This window comes from Nanorana parkeri, unplaced genomic scaffold (genome assembly GCF_000935625.1).
Source record: "Nanorana parkeri isolate BGI_ZX_2015 unplaced genomic scaffold, ASM93562v1 scaffold1070, whole genome shotgun sequence".
Classification (NCBI taxonomy): Eukaryota; Metazoa; Chordata; class Amphibia; order Anura; family Dicroglossidae; genus Nanorana; species Nanorana parkeri.
In genome coordinates this window covers 514995-535653 of record NW_017307338.1, presented here as the reverse complement: position 1 = coordinate 535653, position 20659 = coordinate 514995, and the positions used below count along the sequence as shown (strand labels likewise).

The window sequence follows — 20659 nt, the reverse complement described above, 5'->3', positions numbered from 1 at the left end:
TATATATATAGCAAGTGCCTGAAATCGTCTAATTTACTATATGTATCCTCTTCCACAACAGCACTTAGAGAGGAAAAGAGAGGGTAATGCGGTGACAGTTAACATGCCGATAGGAAGAGTTGGCACAGTGATGGCCCCATCGGTGTGCATCTGCTCTTTGACTGGAAGTGTGTTCTTAACCACGATATGACAAGCACTGCAGTAGAACACCTAGCTGTGTTGTCTTGCAGAAAAGCCTGGATCACAGAACTAGCGGCACAGAATTACAAATCAGCTAAAACAATTGCCACTTATGTTTTGAACCCTCTATTTAGCTGCTTGCCTGGAGTTGCAAGTTAATGAAAATGCATGTACTGGGATCAGGTTTTACATTTTAGACTAAGCCAGTCCATTCATGTATATGACAAAAGTGGTGACCAGCTGTTATTTGAAGCCACCCTATGCCTGCTGACGTCCCTTTTCTCTTCTTTCAGTGGGGCTGAAAGAGAAGATGAAAGCCGTCGGAAAGCGTTACGGAACCTCTGTCATTGAACAGATTGGAGATGATGTTCTAAGCTGGGTAAGCCATCTCATCAGTGCCACCCTCCTCGTCTTCTCATTTCTATTCATGCCTGTATCATGGGAAAATATCTTACAGATTGTCTTTGTTTCTACAGTTCTCCGGACCAGAGGAAGAGAGGCTAAAGCAGGCAGTCGCCACCTTTTGTAGTAATCAGCCCTTTGCCTTGGAGATGATAAAGTCCCTGCAGAAGAAAGATCCAAAATTTTTAAAGATTGTTCAGGTCATTAGAATTTGCGGTTTGTTTTTTTTTGGATTGCTTTCATAACAACCTGGCCTGTAGTTTCAAGTGCATTTCCACTATGGCAATCAAGATTGAGAAGACCTCCAGTATATGTTTGTGTGTTCCTATTCACACAGAATATCTAATCATATTTTTTATCAAATATTTCTCACCTTTTAGATATCTCTCTGGAGCAGGCCATTGGACGGGCAAGCTTCTCTCTACATTTTCAAAGTGACAGGAAACTCTGGCTCTCTCCATAGAAAGACTGGGGACACTCTGAGCTTTCCCTCATTACCATACAATGTTTCTAGATCTTTAACCCTTTGTTAGGACAGATTATGTTCTAATCTAGTTTACAACTGATAATGAGATCTGCCAGCACATTGCAGACAGGGTTAATTATGGTTTCCTCTCCAGCCCCCTTGCAAATCAGAGGAAAATTCAGTTTAGGAAACTAGTAATGTGAGCACACAAGTAATATATGTAAGCAACATTTTTTTTTTTATGCAATGTGAATGGGAACATGTAACAAATATTAAATAGGTGTTATCCCAATTTGGCTTCAAAAGTGGAAATACACTTTAAGGGTTCATTTCCACCAGCCCGTGCACTGTCCCTTGCCCGGAATGCAGGTGATCGCATGCACAAAGCCTCATTGCGTTCTGGGGTGGGAGGGGGCGTGGCAGTGCCATTCATGTCAATGGCACTGCAGACACGCCCGCAGTGTGATTGGCCGCACAGGACAGCATGGTAATAAAATGCCCTGCATTCCAGTGTGGTAGGATCACAAAAAATAGTGCATGCATGATGAGCGCACGGGCGGTGGAAACGAGCCCTAAATCCATTCTCTGGATGTACCCTACTTTATAACAGTGATCGAGAAAAGCTAATCGAGAAAATGCAACAAAAAATAGATAAAAAATAGCCGTGAACAAATACACTGGTTGCTGCATGATATGTGGTTGCACTACCTTACTGCATAGGGGTACATATGTCTGTTCTAACCCCGCCACGTCATCATTGTGATGACAACATAGCTCATGTAGGACTAAAGCAAATAAAATTGTCCTTGTAGTTTGTGACCTTCTTACAGTGAGGTGACCACATTGCAGGATGTGTTAGAAAGTTCTTCATATTTATATAGCAGTTTGGTGTATTTGCAGCAATGTTTTTAGTGAAATGGCTGATGTTTATCTTGCAGTAAATACTGCTTACTGAGGTTCATTTTAATAGGTTTTACACTTTCAGGTAGGAATTAGAAAATCTCTATGGCTGCCTTCCTGCGGGTAATTGGAAAGCGCACTGTGATGGAGCTACTGCCAATCTGCCTGCCTTTTAATTGCCTCTTTAGGGGACATTAATTCAACATAGCATTAAATGAGTACACATACACCACCTAATATATGGCTGTGCCATAATAGATTTGAGATTACATGACCTGTATAGCCTCAGTAACATAACTGATATGCTGCTCATGAAGTGTAACTGCAGTAACATGAGTTGTTCTTGCTGTGTGCTTTCTCACAGAAGTAGTTTGTAATGATGTTTGAAATAAATTGATGGGGCATATAATCAGTCTTGTTAACAATGATGAATGTCTACTTGCAGGATGCCGAAAGTAATCCTCTGTGCCGGCGTTTGCAGCTAAAGGACATTATCCCTACTGAGATGCAAAGGCTCACTAAATATCCCTTACTTCTGGATAATATTGCCAAGTATTCCGGTAGGTTCACATATCCACATTCTCTTAATTGTTGAATACCTATTTTTATAAAAGTGTTTAAAGAAGAATTTCGGGTTCATGCAAGTAACTCCCATTTGGTCCTTTCATATGAATGTTTTGTGCACTTATTTGTGTGTAGGTATTTATGCTCGGGGTTAAGCCATTTGGATTAGTTTACCCTTTTGATTTGTTCAGAAATGCCTCAGCTTGTATAATAGTATTTTGGACAGGGAGCTTTCACAAAGCATATGCAGATCTTTCGGCAAGCTTTATTGATGCCTTTAAAGCGGACCTTTACCCCCTCTGACTAAAAATCACATCAGTGTGCAGCATGCTGATTTAAAATCCTATTACATTTATTAGTTAAACAAACATATTTTTTTCATTTACTTACAAATAGAGTTTATCCACTTCCTGGTCCTTTTTGGCACAAATGATGTAATGTTTCCAAGCATTGCATCCTGGGAATATTACATCAGCAGTGCATTGGTGGGAAATCTCATGAGATCTCAGGGAAAGACATTTTCCTCCCCTAAGATGATGTGTATGGTGACATGTCTTAGAGTTCCAGGAAGTAAAGTGGGATCTAGTAATCTGCCCTTAAAATGGCCACTGTCAGCAGACTGGGGAAGAAAAGAAAAATAAGGCATGCAAAGAATAAAAAGCCGGCAATTATCTAGAAGCATCTGTTTGTAGATTATTACTAAACAATTCTAAAGGTGTCTTGCAACTATGGGTAAAGGTCCGCTTTAAGGTACAATTCAGCTCCAGTTTGGAAATGTTAAACACTTTATGGGAGTGTTGGCTTTCCATTTAAACAATCTGCTAGCAGGCTTCAGTAAGCTGTCAAATCGCAAATGCAATTATCAATTTATAACTAGCTTTAAGCAAAGTGCACATGGAAGGGCATTACATAGTACAAAAAAACATTTCCCAGCACACTCACCAGTCAGTCTGCCGTTTGTTTCACTTGTTGGATTTGGTGTGGGGACACACTGGGGGCTTCAGCTGCCATTGTGATGTGCGGGACTTCTGGTCTGTCCCTGTGCCTTTAAGGAGGTTGGGCTACCTCCTGGCAAACCTGCTCCCAATTTATCCTTTGCTATGTATGCTCCAAGGTGGAGGCTCTCATAGATTAGGATTAGGACCACACTACACAGAGGAACCTTGACGAGGCAGTGTGGCTTCCACATATTTTACAAACGTTGTGCAACTGAACACTCAGACAGTGTAATTCTTTGCAGGCTGGCTGGTAAGTGTGCTGGGAATGTTTGTTTTTGTTTCAGTAAGCTTCAAGTAGTGCTGAAGCTTACCAAATCCTGCTAACTGCTTGTTTAAAGTGATAGTCAGGACTCCTATTAAGATCTGTTTACATTCTTGTACTGGAACTGAACAGTTCTTTAACCAGTTGACATCCACGGTGTTAAACCCCCTTCCCATCCAGGCCATTTTTCAGTATTCAGCGCTGCGGTACTTTGACTGACATTTATTCCGTCATGCAGCGCTGTACTGCAATTAATTTTATACCATTTTTTGGGGACAGATAGAGCTTTATTTTGGTGGTATTTAATCACCACTGGGGTTTTATTTTTTACTATAATTAGGAAAAATGAGACATTTTTTTTTTTTTAAAGTTTTTTTTTTACATTGTTAGGAAACACTTATTATTACCCAGTTTTTTGGTAAAATATAAAAGTCGTGGGTCACGTCGGTTAAATAGACACCAAACATGTCAAGCTTTAAAATTGCGCACACCTGCGACATCGCAGAAAACTACCATACCCAAAATTGGCCTCGCACCGGGCACAGCAGAGCCCGGGATCAGTGGGACAATGGCAGGGGGGGGCAGCGGAGGGGGGGGGTGCCCGCACCGATCGTTGCAAAATACAAGCGATCCGCCGGCTCTACAGCCGGCGGATCGCTTGTATGTTAACAGGCACCGCTGCCTGTTTTTAAATTGCGGTCATTTCCCGCGCGCGAGGGGGGGCGTGTCTGAGTGGACGTCTAAAGACGTCCGCTCAGATCCAGAGAGCTCCGGGCCGGCCGTTTTTTTTACTACGGCCGGCCCGGAGGGGGTTAATGTCATCAAGTTTCAGGAGGAATAAAGCATTGTTTCAATGGGGGGTAAGGGTACCAACAAATGAGTCCACATCTGTATGGGTTAACTTTTTGTAACTTGGCATACTTTTATGGTAATAAATAGGTTACATCTGCCCACATAGTTTAACCATTACTGTTTGAATATTTTTTATGTAGCTACAGGTACCACTGTATAAATAAGTGTTTAGATTTTTCTGATAAAAGAAACATCCCCAAGTCTTATATATTTTGAGACCATCAGCCAGTGGTGCTGTATATAATAATGCAAGACCATGCTGTAATGATTAATCATCTTTTCTTCCAGAGTGCAATAAATGTTAGTGCCCTAAATGAAAATAAATCTTTAATGTTTGTTTACAGTTTTCACTTTACCTAGTGTTGCATGGCGTAGCTTGCTAATTAGTGTAGCAAAAATGCATCTCTTTTTCTTACTGATGACTCATTTGTTTAGTACAGGAATAGGGAGTTAGATGCAGAGATGGTTTCTAATCAAAACTAGAAATGTTTTTCTCTTTTAAAGCTGGTTAGTCACCCAGAAATTTAACATTGGGCGTCTCGGACAAATTCTAAAAAGGTAAATGAGCATATCTGGTGACTTATTCAGATCCCAGTTTTGATTCTTGTGCTTTTCAATTAGACCAACCAGGAGAAAAGAAAAAAGTAGAAAAGGCTGCAGAACAATGTCGGGGGATTCTGAATCATGTCAATCAAGCTGTACGAGAAGCTGAGAACAAGCAGGTGAGCCTTAATGGTAGTGTTGTCTTCAGTGTCTCTCATTTTATGTTAATAACTTACAAATATAATTTTATTAAATATATCTAACCACATGTGATTTTAATAGCATTTTTTGTTGTTAAATATAAACCTTAGAAGAGCACAAAAGACCTCTCTAGAATTTCATAATCTGTTTAATCATTTCAGAGGTTAGAAGATTACCAACGAAGACTTGACTTGTCCTACCTGAAGCCTGGAGAGTATCCTATGATTGATGAACTGAGAGTAAGCGGATTGTTAAAAAAAAAAAACTTCTGTATATCCAAGTATATAATAGCTAGATCACTTCAAGCTAATACCTACTGCTGTAAGATAACCAATCATTTCAACCTATTGGAGACATTCCTTTCTGTATTCCCACCCACAAAGTGGTTCTCCTGGTAGCCGTCTCCTGCGAGGCGAGTGTCTGAGCTTGCAGCCTTATTTTGCAAAGAACCCTTTTAGGTCTTGCATAGGGAAAGAAGATGATAGGGCTCAGGACTTTCTTCTTGCTTAAGGTAGTTTCTACCTTATACCTCAACCCGCATATTGTCCTGCCATCCTTCTACCAGCACAGGGGTTATCCTGGACTGGCATACAGTCCCTTTTTGCCAATTTTCAATCCTATTGCAGGCAGCAGCATACCCTGTAGATGTCCCTCATTGGACTCCAAGAAAATAATTTTTCAGCAAATGCAAAAATCCTATTTTTAAGAAAAAAACGTTTTGAGCCTGTCTTAGAAAACATCTGTGGACACACACACTATGCTTTTTAACAGGGGCTTCCCCATACATTATAAGCCTGCAGGAAACTGATTTGTACCATTTAGCACTGACCTTTTTTCAGCTCAGAGTTAAAAAAAAAAAAGATTCAGATCCATATAGTCTTTTACTACCAATAATGTTTTTGCTGCTGGGTTTTCTTTCTGCCAGTCACCCTGAAAATGATTCTGTTCTTATTACAGTGTGTCATAAGATTCATGTACACACAAGCATTTCCCCATATCTGTTTATGCTAATAATACAATCTTACAGCAGTATGTAAATTCCTGCACTCTACCTGTCTAATAAATCCACATTTTGATTTTTGTTGTTGATTTTGATATTCGTTCATGTTGATGTCGACTGTTTGTTTGCAGAATCTAGATTTGACAAAAAGGAAGATGGTCCACGAGGGGCCTTTGGCTTGGAAAGTGAATCGAGACAAGATCGTTGGTGGGTAAAATCCTTGGATACTTCTGCATGTTTGGCGAGCATAAAGTGAATGTAATTGTTACCGCTGGAACATTTTTAGTTCCAGCGGTAACTTCCTCAAAGAATCCTCAGTATGCTAATGCCAGTACTATCTTGCGTTATAGACAAAGAGGATTGCCAAGCAACACCTTCCAGATGATAAAAGATGTAGTTCCTATGTTATTTATTGTGCAAAGTTGGTTACAGTGTACATTAGAGATGTTCAGATCCCAAGTACAGTTACTTTTCCAGTGACTAGACTAGAGAAAAAAAATCAAAAGTTAGGAGGCAGCTGTCATTTTTTGTGTATCCCTGTTTTAATGTAGAATTTGTTTTTTATATGCTGTATATTTATTAGGGATGCACTGATACCATTTTTTCCAGACCAAGTACAAATACTTGTCCAAGTAATACAGATACCAATTACTGATACATTTTTGTTTATTGTCATGTGACAGTTTTTCTAAAACAATACAGACTAATGATTTCAGGACAGTGGTGGAGCGCCAGAGCCAGGTTCCAGCTGCAACCGCTGCATCCCTGGTAGTTCTCGTGAAAATGCCAAGTATCGGGACTGGTATCTGAACATCCCTATTGTACATGTATATAAAACTGCAACACCCAAAGAGGCTGTGTTCACTACTTACATTTATTGGCTGCACAATGTATAGCACTAACATGTGATATCTCTCTCTAATAATAATAAAACAAATGGCTTTTATTTATCTCACTTCATTAGAGTTCTGTTCACATTATATGGGTGGTGGGTTAAGTAGCAGTTTACATTGTCCAAGTCTTGCCAGGATTCTTCTAAAGACCCGGTGTGAGGGGTGGTTAAAACTTTCAACTCATCACACATCTGAAGATCTAAATAAATGACTTTATCTCTTTGTACAAAATGTCTGTCTCTTTACAGATCTGTACACACTTTTGTTGGAGGATATTCTGGTTTTGCTTCAGAAACAGGACGACAAATTGATCCTTAGATGTTACACTAAGTTTGTGACAACAACCTCAGACACCAAACAGATTTTCAGTCCCATCATCAAACTGAACACCGCGCTAGTACGACCAGTGGCAACAGGTCAGTCAATTTCTTCAGTGGTGGTGTCTTTATAACTGCAATCATACAAAGCTGAAATGGAACCACAGGCTTCAGTGTTAATCCTTCACCAACTGCATTTTTCGGGACAGGCTTATGAAACATAACTACTTTGTGATGTTAAGCACAATGATCTGTAGCTGGAGCGGATTAAAAAGACAGAGCGTCTAACCCTTTCAAAGCCAGAGTCTATTGATACCTAGGTGCCCATGCTGGAATTAGTGGCATAAGTATTCTTTCAATAACTTGACTGCATCTCTAATTTCCCTACCTAAATCACGTTTGCGCCAATTTTTGTGACATTTAAATAAATGTTTTTGGAACGTTGTTTTAATACCTTGCACAAAAGCTGATGGGGGAAAAAAATCTTTGTTGTAACTTAACAGCATAAATATCATTTTTATTTTGACAAAATTTTTTGTTAAAGCTGAACTCGAGGTATAATTTTGTCTGCATGCTTGGCCAAATGTAAGTATGCATATGTCACAGCCCATCGGCCACCAGAGGATCCTGTAAAACAGTGTAGTAGGCAGAGCTACTTCAGTGCTTTGCAGCGATCTTCTGGGTCCTGGTACTGCACTATTCTGAGCAGCTTCCACTCTGCTCTGAAAACAAAAGGGATCACTGATTTGGCTTATAGGCCATTAAAAGAATGTCTAGTATTTTTATCAATGTTTGCAATGCGTTCTCTGATTTGGATAAGGGGAAGTTCTCCAGTCTGCTCCCCGCGCTCCATCCTGAACTAATTTGCCATGGACCCAGGTCCACCAGAAGAGTGGTGCCCCAGAAAACCACGGCTGGGAGGGAGGTGGCCAGCAGAGTGGGATAGACCGTGGGGGAAGGGAGCGGCATGGGTTGGGACAGAGCAGCAGGCTACTTACAAGTCATGTAAGTGGCTGTACAGCCGCCAAAATTACTTGATCGGCTCCCCCACTGTACAGTTAGCCCTGCTTTCCTGAAGCAGCGCTAAAAGTAGGAAAAAAACACTTGCCTGTTCTCTGGTCCTTCACAGCCACGGCTGCTGCAGCTACATCTGGCGGCACGACTGGAGAACTGACACTGCTGTGCTACGAGGAGGCTGAAGTGCCTCCTCATAGCGCAGCAGAAGGCACGCGGCGACCCACAGGTTGAAACACACAGCTTTACAGGATCCCTCTGGATAGGTATGACATATGCATATTTATGTTTGGCCAAGCTGGACCAGTGTCAGTATGCATAAAATGTTATCCCTGGAGTTCGTCTTTAATGTATTTTGTTTTCTTTACAGTTTATCACTGCATCCTGGTGGCTTTTTCTGTTAGGGCAGGTCAGCTGTCAGATACCACATGGTCACAGGGTGCTGGCTGCTAGGTCTGCCATAAAACCTGTAATGATATATACTCAACATGGGGCATTGTGTTGAAGAACATTATTATACAGATTACAGGCAGGAAGAGGTTACAACCTACTACAATGATTTGGCATATTTAGAAATGGGTAATTAACCTGTTTTAGATTTATCATTCTGCAAACCTTAGCAAAAGTGTATCTTTAGCCCTCCCTAGATGATGCTGACATTACAGTACAGGATATTGGTTTCAGTTGCTGTGTAAAAGAGCGAAACATATAAAGGCAATTTTTACTGGTTATAATAATTTTAAGTTAGCTGGTAGTCAAAACATGGCAGCGCAGTCTAAACCCCTGAATAAGTCAGCCTTCACACTTTATTCAGGTTATGTGCATCCACCTACATTGGTGGAAACTCTGTGATTATCCATTGGCTTGAATTTCCTTGGAGAGTTTGCAAGTAACTGGAGTGGTAAATTTCATTTCAGAATGTTGTAGCGGTGGCTACAGAAGCAAAGCTTTTCTATTACTCATTAGGATCTCGACTGGTTGTTCCCTCATGCAGTACAAATGATTGAAATCACAGAAGATACATGTATATCACTTAGAGTACATACTGTTATAGTATCTTATACTAGTGTATATTACTGTATCGGTATCAGGGCACATCAATTGTTTCTCTGTACTGCAATTTTTAGTAGACTAACCCAAATCTTTTCCCTTAGGGCAGCTTTTGTTTTTTTGTTGTTTTTTTCTGTACTTTCAATGTGCTTTCTCTTCTTTCTTAGATAACAAGGGCCTCTTCGTAATTTCAATGTCTGAAAATGGGGCACAGATTTACGAGCTCATCGCCAACGCAATCTCTGAGAAAAACGTGTATGTGTTTACATCTCGAAATGTTACAGCTAGTGATCTTGATTTAATATAGCAGTATCTCCGGTCTAAGGGCTCATGCTATTAAAAGCTCTCATCTATGCTGGATATTTCTGCCAGAAACTGGCTTAAAAATCCAGATTAAAAAAAAAATTGAGTTTTGGTGTGTAATTACACATGTACTGCGTAGAGATGTATGCATGTAAATTCATTGGCTATAGAATATTTCCTTTAGCCACTAGAATAAATGTGCATGCATACATGCACGTTTACACATCGGTTATGCCAGGAAACTCCTCTCCAAAGGCAGATTTGGGACATTTTGTTTTTATGCCCCTGAACATTGCTTTAAAATATGGATCTTTTGGGCACATTGGCTAAAATAGGGCTACATTCAAGGGCTTATAAAAGCTGCATTTTTCCTGCCAGTGTGCATGAGGTTTCCACACACGTTTGAAAACAACCTTTTGAAAATCTGATGACATGTCTCTGATTATGGTACATGTTTGAGTGTGTTAATTTAATCTTGAAAGTGCTTAAAATTTAAGATGAGGGTACTCTTTTGGTATTATACCAAAGCACCAGAATCCCTGTGACTTTTTCTCTGTTTCTTGAACAGTTGGCAAGACCTTATAACCAAGATGGCAGCTGCATGTAAAGGGCAGGATCACAGGCCTGCAATTCCTCTAGATCCACCAGGAATTACAAATGAGTAAGTATGAGCAAGGCAAGTAAAAAAAGGAATCCGTTAAAAGCTTAAAGTTGTTTCGCCAAACAAATCTTTTGTTTCTTCTGTCTCTCAGGGGACATAGTGCATGTAGCACTTTGTCCCATTTTGATAGGAGCTATTGATGCTGAGCTAGTGTAATCAGCCGTATGCTCTCCTCTCCCACATTGCTGTCTGAACACACACTGCTCACAAGTTGATGAATAGCAAATTAGTTTTAATTGGCAGCATGCAGGGTATGAGCTGTCTGCTTGAGCCTCCTCTTCCCAGCGATAACAGAAGCAGCACAGGGGTCGTTACTAGTGATGAGACTGGGGTTTGTGTGAACCCAGTTTGCCCAAGCTTGTTCAACACTGTAAAAGACACTTTTACCTCCCGGCCTAATCGGATGTGGAGAGGTGCATTCCCCGCCCTGCAGTTATATGTCACAATGGGATTCTGCCACTATTGATTGGACTGAGACAGACTCATCACTAGTTGTTGGACATAAAGTTCTGCTGGAGCTAACCAATAGGAACACCCGCAAATTGGAGCTTCTGGCAGGGCAGGAACTGACGGGCAGAAATGAAAGAGGGAAAGAATGGATTTACTATGCAATCAAACAGCCTTTTTTTTTACACAATCAAACATAATTGTATGTACATGAAGGACTAGACCAGCAGTTAATGAAAAACACAATATTTAGAGCGCACTCCTGTAGAGCAGACACAACTCTGGAGGTTGACTACTGGTGGTGTGCGAAGCTCCTCACAACAGGGGGAGGGACCCTGTGTAACAACCCAAAAACAAAACACTTTATTGAGGAGCGCAACTACCTGAAATCACTATGGTAAATACATGGGCTGAACACTGCTTGTACAGTAATGTTGGGACATGTATATGTCAAATATGAGTGTGGACCACCAACCTATAACTGGCCCTATAGGATAAAAAGGATGTTAACTTACAGTTAGGATGTGGGGAAATGTGCCCAAAAATCTCGCCCGGGGTTCGCTTCAGGATCTGTTGCTTCTAGCTGGCAGGTGAGAGGTGAATGGCTGGAGAAGAGCTTGGCTAAATGGCTTGTTCCCTCCAATTATCAATTCTCGGCTGGTCTAAAGCAAATATGCGAAGGTGAGACAGCCCACGTACTCGGCTGGCCAGGCCGGGCCGCAACGGCTGGGGAGAGTGTACGGGGGAGAGCGAGGTGCCGCGGACAGCACTGAGGCGCCTGGTCCCGTGTGTGTTGGCGATACAGTTGGGCTGCTGTCTCGAGGTGTCCGGTACTCTCGTAGTCAGCGAAAGTCGTGAAGGACTGAACGGGGGGTGGAAATTCGCGGTGGGTGGATGGCTACGCGTTTTGAGGAAATTCCTCTTTGTCAAGCCACAAGATAGAGCAGTCCGCGGGAAAACGGTCCATTTTAAAAAAATGACAGGGGGGAGGGGTGGGTAATCAATTCGCCTTGTGATAGGTTCTTGCTCGAACGGGGGGAGGAACTTGTATCGTAGACTCGTCCGAGTATTGGAAAATACGTCCATCAGGCTAATACAACACCTTTGTCATGAGACATGTTATATCTTTTTCCGGATGGGCAGTATTAACGGGAGCATGTCTATGAGGATATTGTAGTCTCTCTAAAAAGCATAACATCTTTCTCCATCTGAGGGCTCGAACAGGAACGTTCAAGCAATTATTGGTTAAAAATCATATTTTAAAAACATTTTTTAATAAAGGTAATTGATGACAATACATTAAAATAACCCCAAATAGATAAAGAATGCATAATGAGGAAGTGTAATTTACATATATATGAAAAAGTCTAAAACAAAAGTTGAAATCAACTTACATGATGATAAAAATAGATATAAATATAAAAGCACCTCTAATTGTTAGTGCTTGGGCCTGTGTCCGCGCTGAGGTTCCCACGGGGGGAGAGAGCCACAAGTGTACACCAACACCTGTGTATATATCCCCAAAACGTGTGCACCTGGTGGGAACCACATGTACGTTCAGGATGCACATTCAACCACAAAAACGCACCTGTGTGCTTGTGGCTCTGCAAAATTTATTACTCATAATAAAAACTCTCTAATGTCACCTCAAACAAAAAGAGGGGGGAAAAAAAGGAAAGAAAAGGAGGGGGGAAAAGGAATGAAAGTTAATATGGATATATGATAATATGATAGTGATGCGGATAACGGGTCCACTATTGATTGCATAAGTATATGTTGGACTACAGAATGGTGTGGATCTCAAGTTCTTCGTTTAGCCCCACCGGGGCTAGAGTGTTTAATTTGTAGATCCAAAACGTTTCTCTACTGCATAAACGGCGGAATCTTTCAGATGGCGGTATTTGAGTGGAAATGTGCTCAATCGCAAACACCTTTAGGTCCAGAGTTCTTTTTTGGTGTTTGGCTGTAAAGTGCCTCGGGACGCTGTGCTCAAGTTCTCCATTCTCAATAAGCCGTCTGTGGTCTCCTATTCTGGCTCGCAAAGGACGTATGGTCCGGCCCACATATATCAGACCACAGGGACAGGTGAGCCCATATACCACGTGATCGTGTGAGCATGTGATGAACTGATTGATTTGGTACACCTTTTTCTTATGATCAGTAAAGTTGGTTTGTCCGTGTGTTATAAACTGACAGGTGAGGCATCTGGGCTTTTTGCATTGGAAAATGCCCACCCTATTATCAAAAAGAAAATTCCTTGGAGAGATGGCAGGTGCCTGGTAAGACGGCTCGGTCCTACTAGATTCTTCACATTTTTAGTTTTTCTAAAATTAATAGAGGGATTGGGGGGTAAGTTTGGACCCAATCTAGGGTCTTTCTGTAAAATGTGCCAATGTTTTTTGATCACTTTTTGGATGGTTTTGAAGCTATTGTTAAATGTGGTGATGGATCTAATTTCGTTGGAATCGGTTTGGCTATCACTCTTCCTTTCTATAGCTGGTGCAGGTTCAAGATATTTGGAATAGGCATTGGTGATGAGTCCTTCCGGGTAGTCCTTCTCTCTAACTTTTTTGAGGAGGAGTTGGCTTGATGTCAGTCGGTGTTTTGTGTACAATTTCTTCTTAATCTGCAAAATTGACTCTTTGGAATATTATTTTTCCACCGGGGGTGATGGCAGCTATTATAGTGGAGATAGGAATTCCCCCCGGTGGGTTTAACATGATTATTAGTGACAATTTTTTGACCTATAGAGTAAAGCTCTAAGTCTAGGAATACCAATCTCGTGGTGTTAACTTCATGTGTAAATGAGAGACCGAAATTATTATTGTTGCAATGTGACAAAAATTCTGAGACACTCTCAGGTGGACCGTCCCAAATGATTAGAATATTGTCGATCTATCTACCATAGTAAACCAGTTTGTTGGCATGGGGATTGTTAGCCCAGATGTGGAGAGCTTCCCAATGGCCCATGGTCAGATTCGCGTAACTCGGGGCATAGTTGGTCCCCTGTGTCTGAAGGTAAAACTTGTCCAAGAAGGAGAAGTAATTGTATGTTAGTGTGAAATTAGCACAACCTAGAAGGAACTGGACTTGATTAAAATTGGTCGAGGATTGGCCTAAAAAGAATTGTAGGGCATTGAGGCCCACTGTGTGAGGAATAGAGGTGTAAAAAGAACTTACATCTAAAGATACCCAACTGTACGCGGGGTCCCAGGTGTATGTGGACAATATGCTAATGAGGTGACCTGAGTCTTTGATGTAGGATGGTAATGAGGAAACGATTGGTTGTAGGAAGTGGTCTATGTACTTGGAAAGACCACTCATTAGGCTGTTGGTACTGGCAATGATAGGGCGTCCAAGGGGGTTTTGGCTATCCTTATGGATCTTGGGCAGGTGATAAAAGTAAGGCGTACTGGGATATTGTGGTTGTAAAAAGCCTTTTTCTTTTTTGTTGATTATGCCCTGGGACAACTAGATCATCTAGTTCTTTGGAGAAAGCTAGTAAGGGGTCAGAGGGGAGAAGTTTGTAGGTGATAGAGTCAGAGAGTTATCTGATGGCCTCTCGGATGTAAGTGGGGCGGTCCTGGATTACTATCCCTCCTCTTTTGTCCGCTTGTTTAATTACAATCTCCTCATTGTTTTCTAAATCTTTCAGTGCCCTATTCTCAAGTGGAGAGAGATTATTGTGGTGTGTGGCTTTCTTACACATCTCCAAGAGGTCCGCATAGACCACATGGTAAAATGTGTCTACAAACGGGCCCTTGGAGTGTATGGGAAAAAAAGTTGATTTAGGTCTAAAAGTGGTGTGAATGATGTCAGGATTAAGAAGATGTTCAAAATCCAATTCTAAAAAGGAATTCTGATCTGCTAGATCATAGAGGGTTTGTAACACATCTCCGTCTTTGTCATCGAAGATGTCGGTCACAAACTCTAGTTCGCAAGGAAAATTGGGGGGTGTTGCAGCGGAGGGTGTTTTTATAGGGATATTTGAATAGTGTCTTCTGAGGGTCAACAACCTAATGAATTTGTTGAGATCCTTGAAGAGAGTGAATGAGTCTGGTTTAGTATCAGGGGCAAAATTCAAATCTTTCCTCGAGTAGTGACATTTCACTGGGGGTAAGAATGTGTTTTGACAGATTAAAAATCTTTATTGTTGTTGTGGAGTTTCCAGTATTGGTGTTTCTTTTTTTGTCATTTTTGCTGCTTTTTCCTCCTCTGGTCCCTCTTCTCGTTTTTTTCGTTTTGTTTTCGGGGAATGTTAATGGCCCTGTCCTAAAAAAGGAATCGTTGGTTCATTGGGAAGCCCCTGTTGTTGACTATGTGGAACTGTTACGTCCTCTAAAAGAAGTTCTCTTTGGGTTTGTGCGATTAACACACTGTACTAGTGTGAATGAGCTCTCAAAAACACCAACATACATACACAATCAGACACTTACAGATGTTCTCACACGCACATACACACATTTTATTTTAAGGTCCACCCAGTCTCCCTACCTTACCAGAACTGGAGTGAATCCTCAGCATGGGGTCCATTTTGGGCTGCTGTGCTGTGATGGAACTCCATCTATATTTGCATTGCTTGTACAGCTCCTTTGCATGCCTTGTAGAGGTGCCGGGAGCCCGAATGTGATGTCACTCTGGTCCAGGCACCTCTACTGGACAAACAAGGGAGCTGTAAGCAATGCATGTATGGATGGAGCTCCCTCGAGACCATAACCCCATTCTATCGCACCTTAAGCTGACCCTCAGCGCCGGGCGGCATATTTTGAATGGGAACTGACAGTGCTGTGCTAGGGGGAGGCAGAGTAGCCTCTCGCCTAGAAAAGTGGAAGTCATACGGCGACCCACTGAACACAGGGTTGTGACCTACTTTTGGGTCATGACCCACCAGTTGAGAACGGAGGTTTTAGGTGACCTTTATTTAAAGCTGACCTCTGGGATAAGCAAACATTATCTGAATACAAGAGACATGTATTCTTACTTGAATCTTGATGCGCTTTGTGTATTTCTTTCAGATCCTTGCAGTAAACCAGTGTGTAAATTTGCCTCTGTGCAGAAACTTTCTGTAATAAAGACCAGTCACTGTTCTCTCCCCCTGTGCAGGGGGACTGGTCTTGTATCTGCCCCTCCTGTAGCTTTCTGCAGGCAGCCTGTAGTGGGTAGAGCCTGATGTGGTAATTGGTACATACAAAGTGAATTTATATCCTTTTTGGTTATTTAAGGAATATATATTTCAGTAAACGTTTTTGTACCTGGAGTGCAGCTTTAAACTCTTCTTATTTATATGGTAAGGCATGGGAGAAGGCTTTTCATAGAGAAAGCAAGAAACTAATTCCATGATTTCCTCTGGTTAGACTCTCTCCCATTGACCTAACTGATCATAAGCAGGGGCCAAGAAGAACTTGGCTTATTAGAAAATCCAAACCATGCCTACAACAGATTGCCTTTTCTTTTAGCATGTTTGAAGCCAAGGATTTGGCACATTGTGTTCTGGCACAAAGATTTAGAGTATGATATTGGGGATTTCATGTGTAAATTTATTTGGCACTGGAAGTTCCTACACTTAATTCTTTTTGCCAAAAAATACAATCTTTATGCTAATGTAATCTCCATATATGGGCACCTTCTTGCCATGTTATCAGCTAGCCAAAATCTATTTCATTCAGCAATCCACATGTACCTGCAGATGTGGAGCCAGAAACTGCAGCTGCTCACTTGGTCTCTGTTCTCTTACACATACCACCATTCACCACTCTATTCGCTCTTGTTGCATCCTCACCACCAGCATCATTTTTGTTATATTACTCTTGTTTAGTCATTGAATTCTCAATTAGCTGAGATGGATGAGTTTTTTAACACCATTATTTCATCTCTTGAGTTTTGTATTTTTTCTAGAAAATGTTCAGTTCAGTTGTCCAAGTCATGCAGCGATGCATATAGTGAAGTGAAAGGGAAATCTATAGAAAAACCACAGGACATTCCCTATTAAAGAAAGCTGTCATGAGAGAAATACATGACTTGTCATTGCTGACCTCCATGTCAATATGCAGGTTGCTGATCCACTTCTTTTAGCACTTGCTAAGCCACTGATCCAGAACAGGTCCTGACTTAATTTGCTGCATACTTGTTCCATGTCGGTGACTAAGAAGTATTGACACTAGAGAGTCACACAACTAGTATTTTCAGAATTAAAGTCCAACGCCGGGGCTTAATTTTTCAAATATACTGTATGTGTATGTATATTTGTATATAAAAAAACACATTTTCTGTTAGATAGATAGATAAAAGAGAAAATGTGTTTTCCTGTACTTTCTCCCAAGGCAAAGTTTTTTTTGTAATTTGCACACCCCCATATATTTACACCCCCATATAGAGTATAGTAAAAAAAAAAAGTCTGCTAAATAACCCCTTCATGGCTGAGCTTGTTTTAGTTTCCGTTAATGACTGACACACTTTTGACCGTGAGATTCTTCCACGTCAGTAATATACTTTCTTACTTAGTGCACCCACGCATATTATATATTGTTTTTTAGAGGACAGATAGGGCTATATATTTATAACACATATGTGTGCCTAACACCACCCTTAGGACAAATAAAAAATTAAAATTGAGAGGAAAAAGTAAGGAAAACACTATTCCCCCAGTTTTGATTTGTAGGATTTTTCTAGAAAAATAGCACAGCTAAAAAATGCATTAAATACATTAATGTATTTGTCCTTTATTTGGAAAAACCTCACATCCCTAGGATTTAAGAAATGTTTCTGTACTTCTCGGCCTAAAACCTAACATTTAATCTTTTTTTTTCTGTAAAAGCTATTACTAAAAGTTGTCACCTGGCATACAATGTCACTGTCACACTTAGTGACGGCGATATACTTTGAACATTACTGTCATGAGGGGGTTAAATTAAACAAATGAATCCCTTAGGGTGAAAAACAAATCTGCAGCTCAGCTGCAAATTTTCATTGTAAGGGGTTAACTTTTATATTAATGATAATATAAAAATATATTTAAATATCATAATTTTTTTTTTAAATGTATACACTTTTTTGTTCACTTTTTTTTAACATTTTTTATTTTATGTAATTTTGTCAAGCAGTCATTGTGAATGAATATCACTATTACTGCTTGATAATTGAATTAAGTTTGAAGCAGCCTAATAATAACCACAAATTAATTAAGAACAGCCAATAATAACCTTTGTGAAACTGATCCTGCAGCATTTCAGGATGAGATGTCATTAAAGACTTCTGATCATTCCCAGAAGCGTGCAACATTGTTTTCAGCAAAAAAACATATAGCTAAATGTTTCTATTGCTGAAACTTTAGGGGAACAAAAGCCAGTATAAATCAGGATTTCCTAGAGTGACTGCAAAGCTGTAAATGCAGCTCTGCTCTCACTGTCAGACACCCGATTCATGAAAGGGATCGGGTGTCTGAAAAAGCTAAACTCTCATTATTGGATGCCATAATACTGAGGCATCCATTAATGAACGGTAACCGCTGATTCTCAGCGGTTGCCAGCATTACAGAGCCCCGAATAGCTGATCACGTACAGCGTACGTGATCAGTCATTTGGGCACTTAGTGGCGGGGACGTACAGTGTACATCTCCCGTCACTAAGGGGTTAAAATTATATCGCGTTAGTGTGACTATTATGCAGTGTAGGAAAATGGTAAAGCTTAGTCTGAGCTTATGCATTTTATTTTGGGAGAGCTTTCTTCTCCTTTTAAAGCTACATTGCAGTGCACACTGGGGGAAAAACGTTTTTCTGTAAATTGTTAACATAACATTAGGACTAGATTAAGTCGAGCTGAAGAGGACTCAAACAGCAACCTTTTTCAGGTTTGTGATCGCCAAGAATTCTGACATGAGCTTTGTGTGAGCATTTTTGATACTTGCACAGTGAATGCAACATAGACTGTGTGTGTGTGTGTGTGTGTGTGTGTGTGTGTGTGTGTGTGTGTGTGTATATATCTGTTAGGTGGGTATAAAAAAATGCTGTAAAGTAAAAATCGGCAGGTAGGTTGTGCCAAACATCTTGGGGAACTAACCACAGATCTTCTGTGAATGTCGGCTGCCTCAAATCCTTCTCTCTTCATGTGATCCCAGACAGACCCGATGTTGAGATCAGGGATCTGTGGGGGCCCAACCATCACTTTCAGGACTCCAAGTTCTTCTTTACACTGAAGATAGTTCTTAATGACATTGGCTGTATGTTTGGGGCCATTGTTCCTGCTGCAGAATAAAGTTGGGGCCAGTCACATGCCTCCCTGATGGTATGGCATGCTGGATAAGTATCTGCTTGTATTTCTCAGCATTGAGGACACCGTTGATCCTGACCAAATCTCTAACTTCATTGGCAGACATGCAGCCCCAGACTTGCAAGGAACCTCCACCGTGCTTCACTGTTACTGCAGACACTCCTTGTTGTACTGCTCTCCAGCCCTTCCGTGAACAAACTGCCTCCTGCTACAGCTAAATTTTGACTCATCAGTCCAGAGCACCTGCTGCAATTTTTATGTGGCCTTGTGCCCAAAAAGCCATACCTCCAACGTGGAAACAAGGCTAAGCGATTTAACTATGCACAAAAACATAGGAACTGGGGTGCATGTGTATGTGCAGCCGTAGATCACATTTTATTACGATTTATTGCTGGCTGGGAGTGGCTGGACAGAGCTTGTAATGGCACTCACTGAGCTACCGTACTGACAGGGAGTGCATTGTAGCCGCTTTTCGAGTGCCATTTCAAAATAATACTGGGGACTCTAGTGGATAAAAATAAAAAAACAGCATCCCTTGCTGCAATACTCACTTCTTCACCGGTGCCATCCCCACAGTCATTTCTCACATTTCCTCAGTCTTGTGATTTGAATGACGCTTTGTATCAAAAAAAGCATGAAATACGTGGGGTGATGGGGTGTTAACCTGGAGTTTGGATTTAAAGGAGAACTATGGGGGTTAGGGCTTTTCCCCATAGTTCTCCAAAGGGTAACGGGAGGACACAAACTAGTGTCCTCCCGTCACCCTTAGCTCAGTGTTATCCAGGTGAAATGGATATGTAAATATATTTCAATGACTACAATAATATTCACACCCGTAGATCTGACGATCCTTAGACAAAAGAAGTAGTTCCATCAGCAATATACATTTATTGGTAGGGTTACAGATTTACAAATAACACACAAAACACAGTTTTACCTCTCGGCTTCTCGCCTGCTCATACTGAATGCTTTTGTGTCCCAGGTAAAAGAGCGCACGTGGATTGCTAACAACACCTTATATACCCTCCTCTCTGTACACTGGCTACCAAATGTACATTGGGTGTAACCTGATTGGAGGTTTTAAATAAGGTTGCTGTTTACCCCCCCTTCTGAGATGTGATAAGCAAACAAAACAATAGCTAAGACTTTAAAGCAGACATATTCACAGTAACACAATTGAGGAACTGAGAGTCACATAGCATGCAGATAGATGCAGTCAAATATATATATTATCTAATATATTACACAAGCAAAACTTTATATGGCAACACTCAGTATACCGCGAGCTACAGCTTGCGGTATACTGAGACGCCGCAGCTGAAACGGATCCCAACAATTATG

The 20659-nt window shown here is 40.9% G+C and overlaps 1 protein-coding gene across 1 annotated transcript in view; it reads left to right on the top strand.

Moving 5' to 3' along the window:
* Positions 1-20659, top strand: part of ARHGEF12 (Rho guanine nucleotide exchange factor 12) — a 101906-nt gene that overhangs the window by 69014 nt on the left and 12233 nt on the right. Inside the window, exons 25-33 of the mRNA XM_018567592.1 lie at positions 474-559; positions 657-782; positions 2394-2508; positions 5246-5346; positions 5530-5607; positions 6500-6575; positions 7510-7677; positions 9810-9897; positions 10514-10606. Of these exons, the coding sequence (XP_018423094.1) occupies positions 474-559; positions 657-782; positions 2394-2508; positions 5246-5346; positions 5530-5607; positions 6500-6575; positions 7510-7677; positions 9810-9897; positions 10514-10606 (931 nt within the window). The remainder of the gene's footprint in view (positions 1-473; positions 560-656; positions 783-2393; positions 2509-5245; positions 5347-5529; positions 5608-6499; positions 6576-7509; positions 7678-9809; positions 9898-10513; positions 10607-20659) is intronic.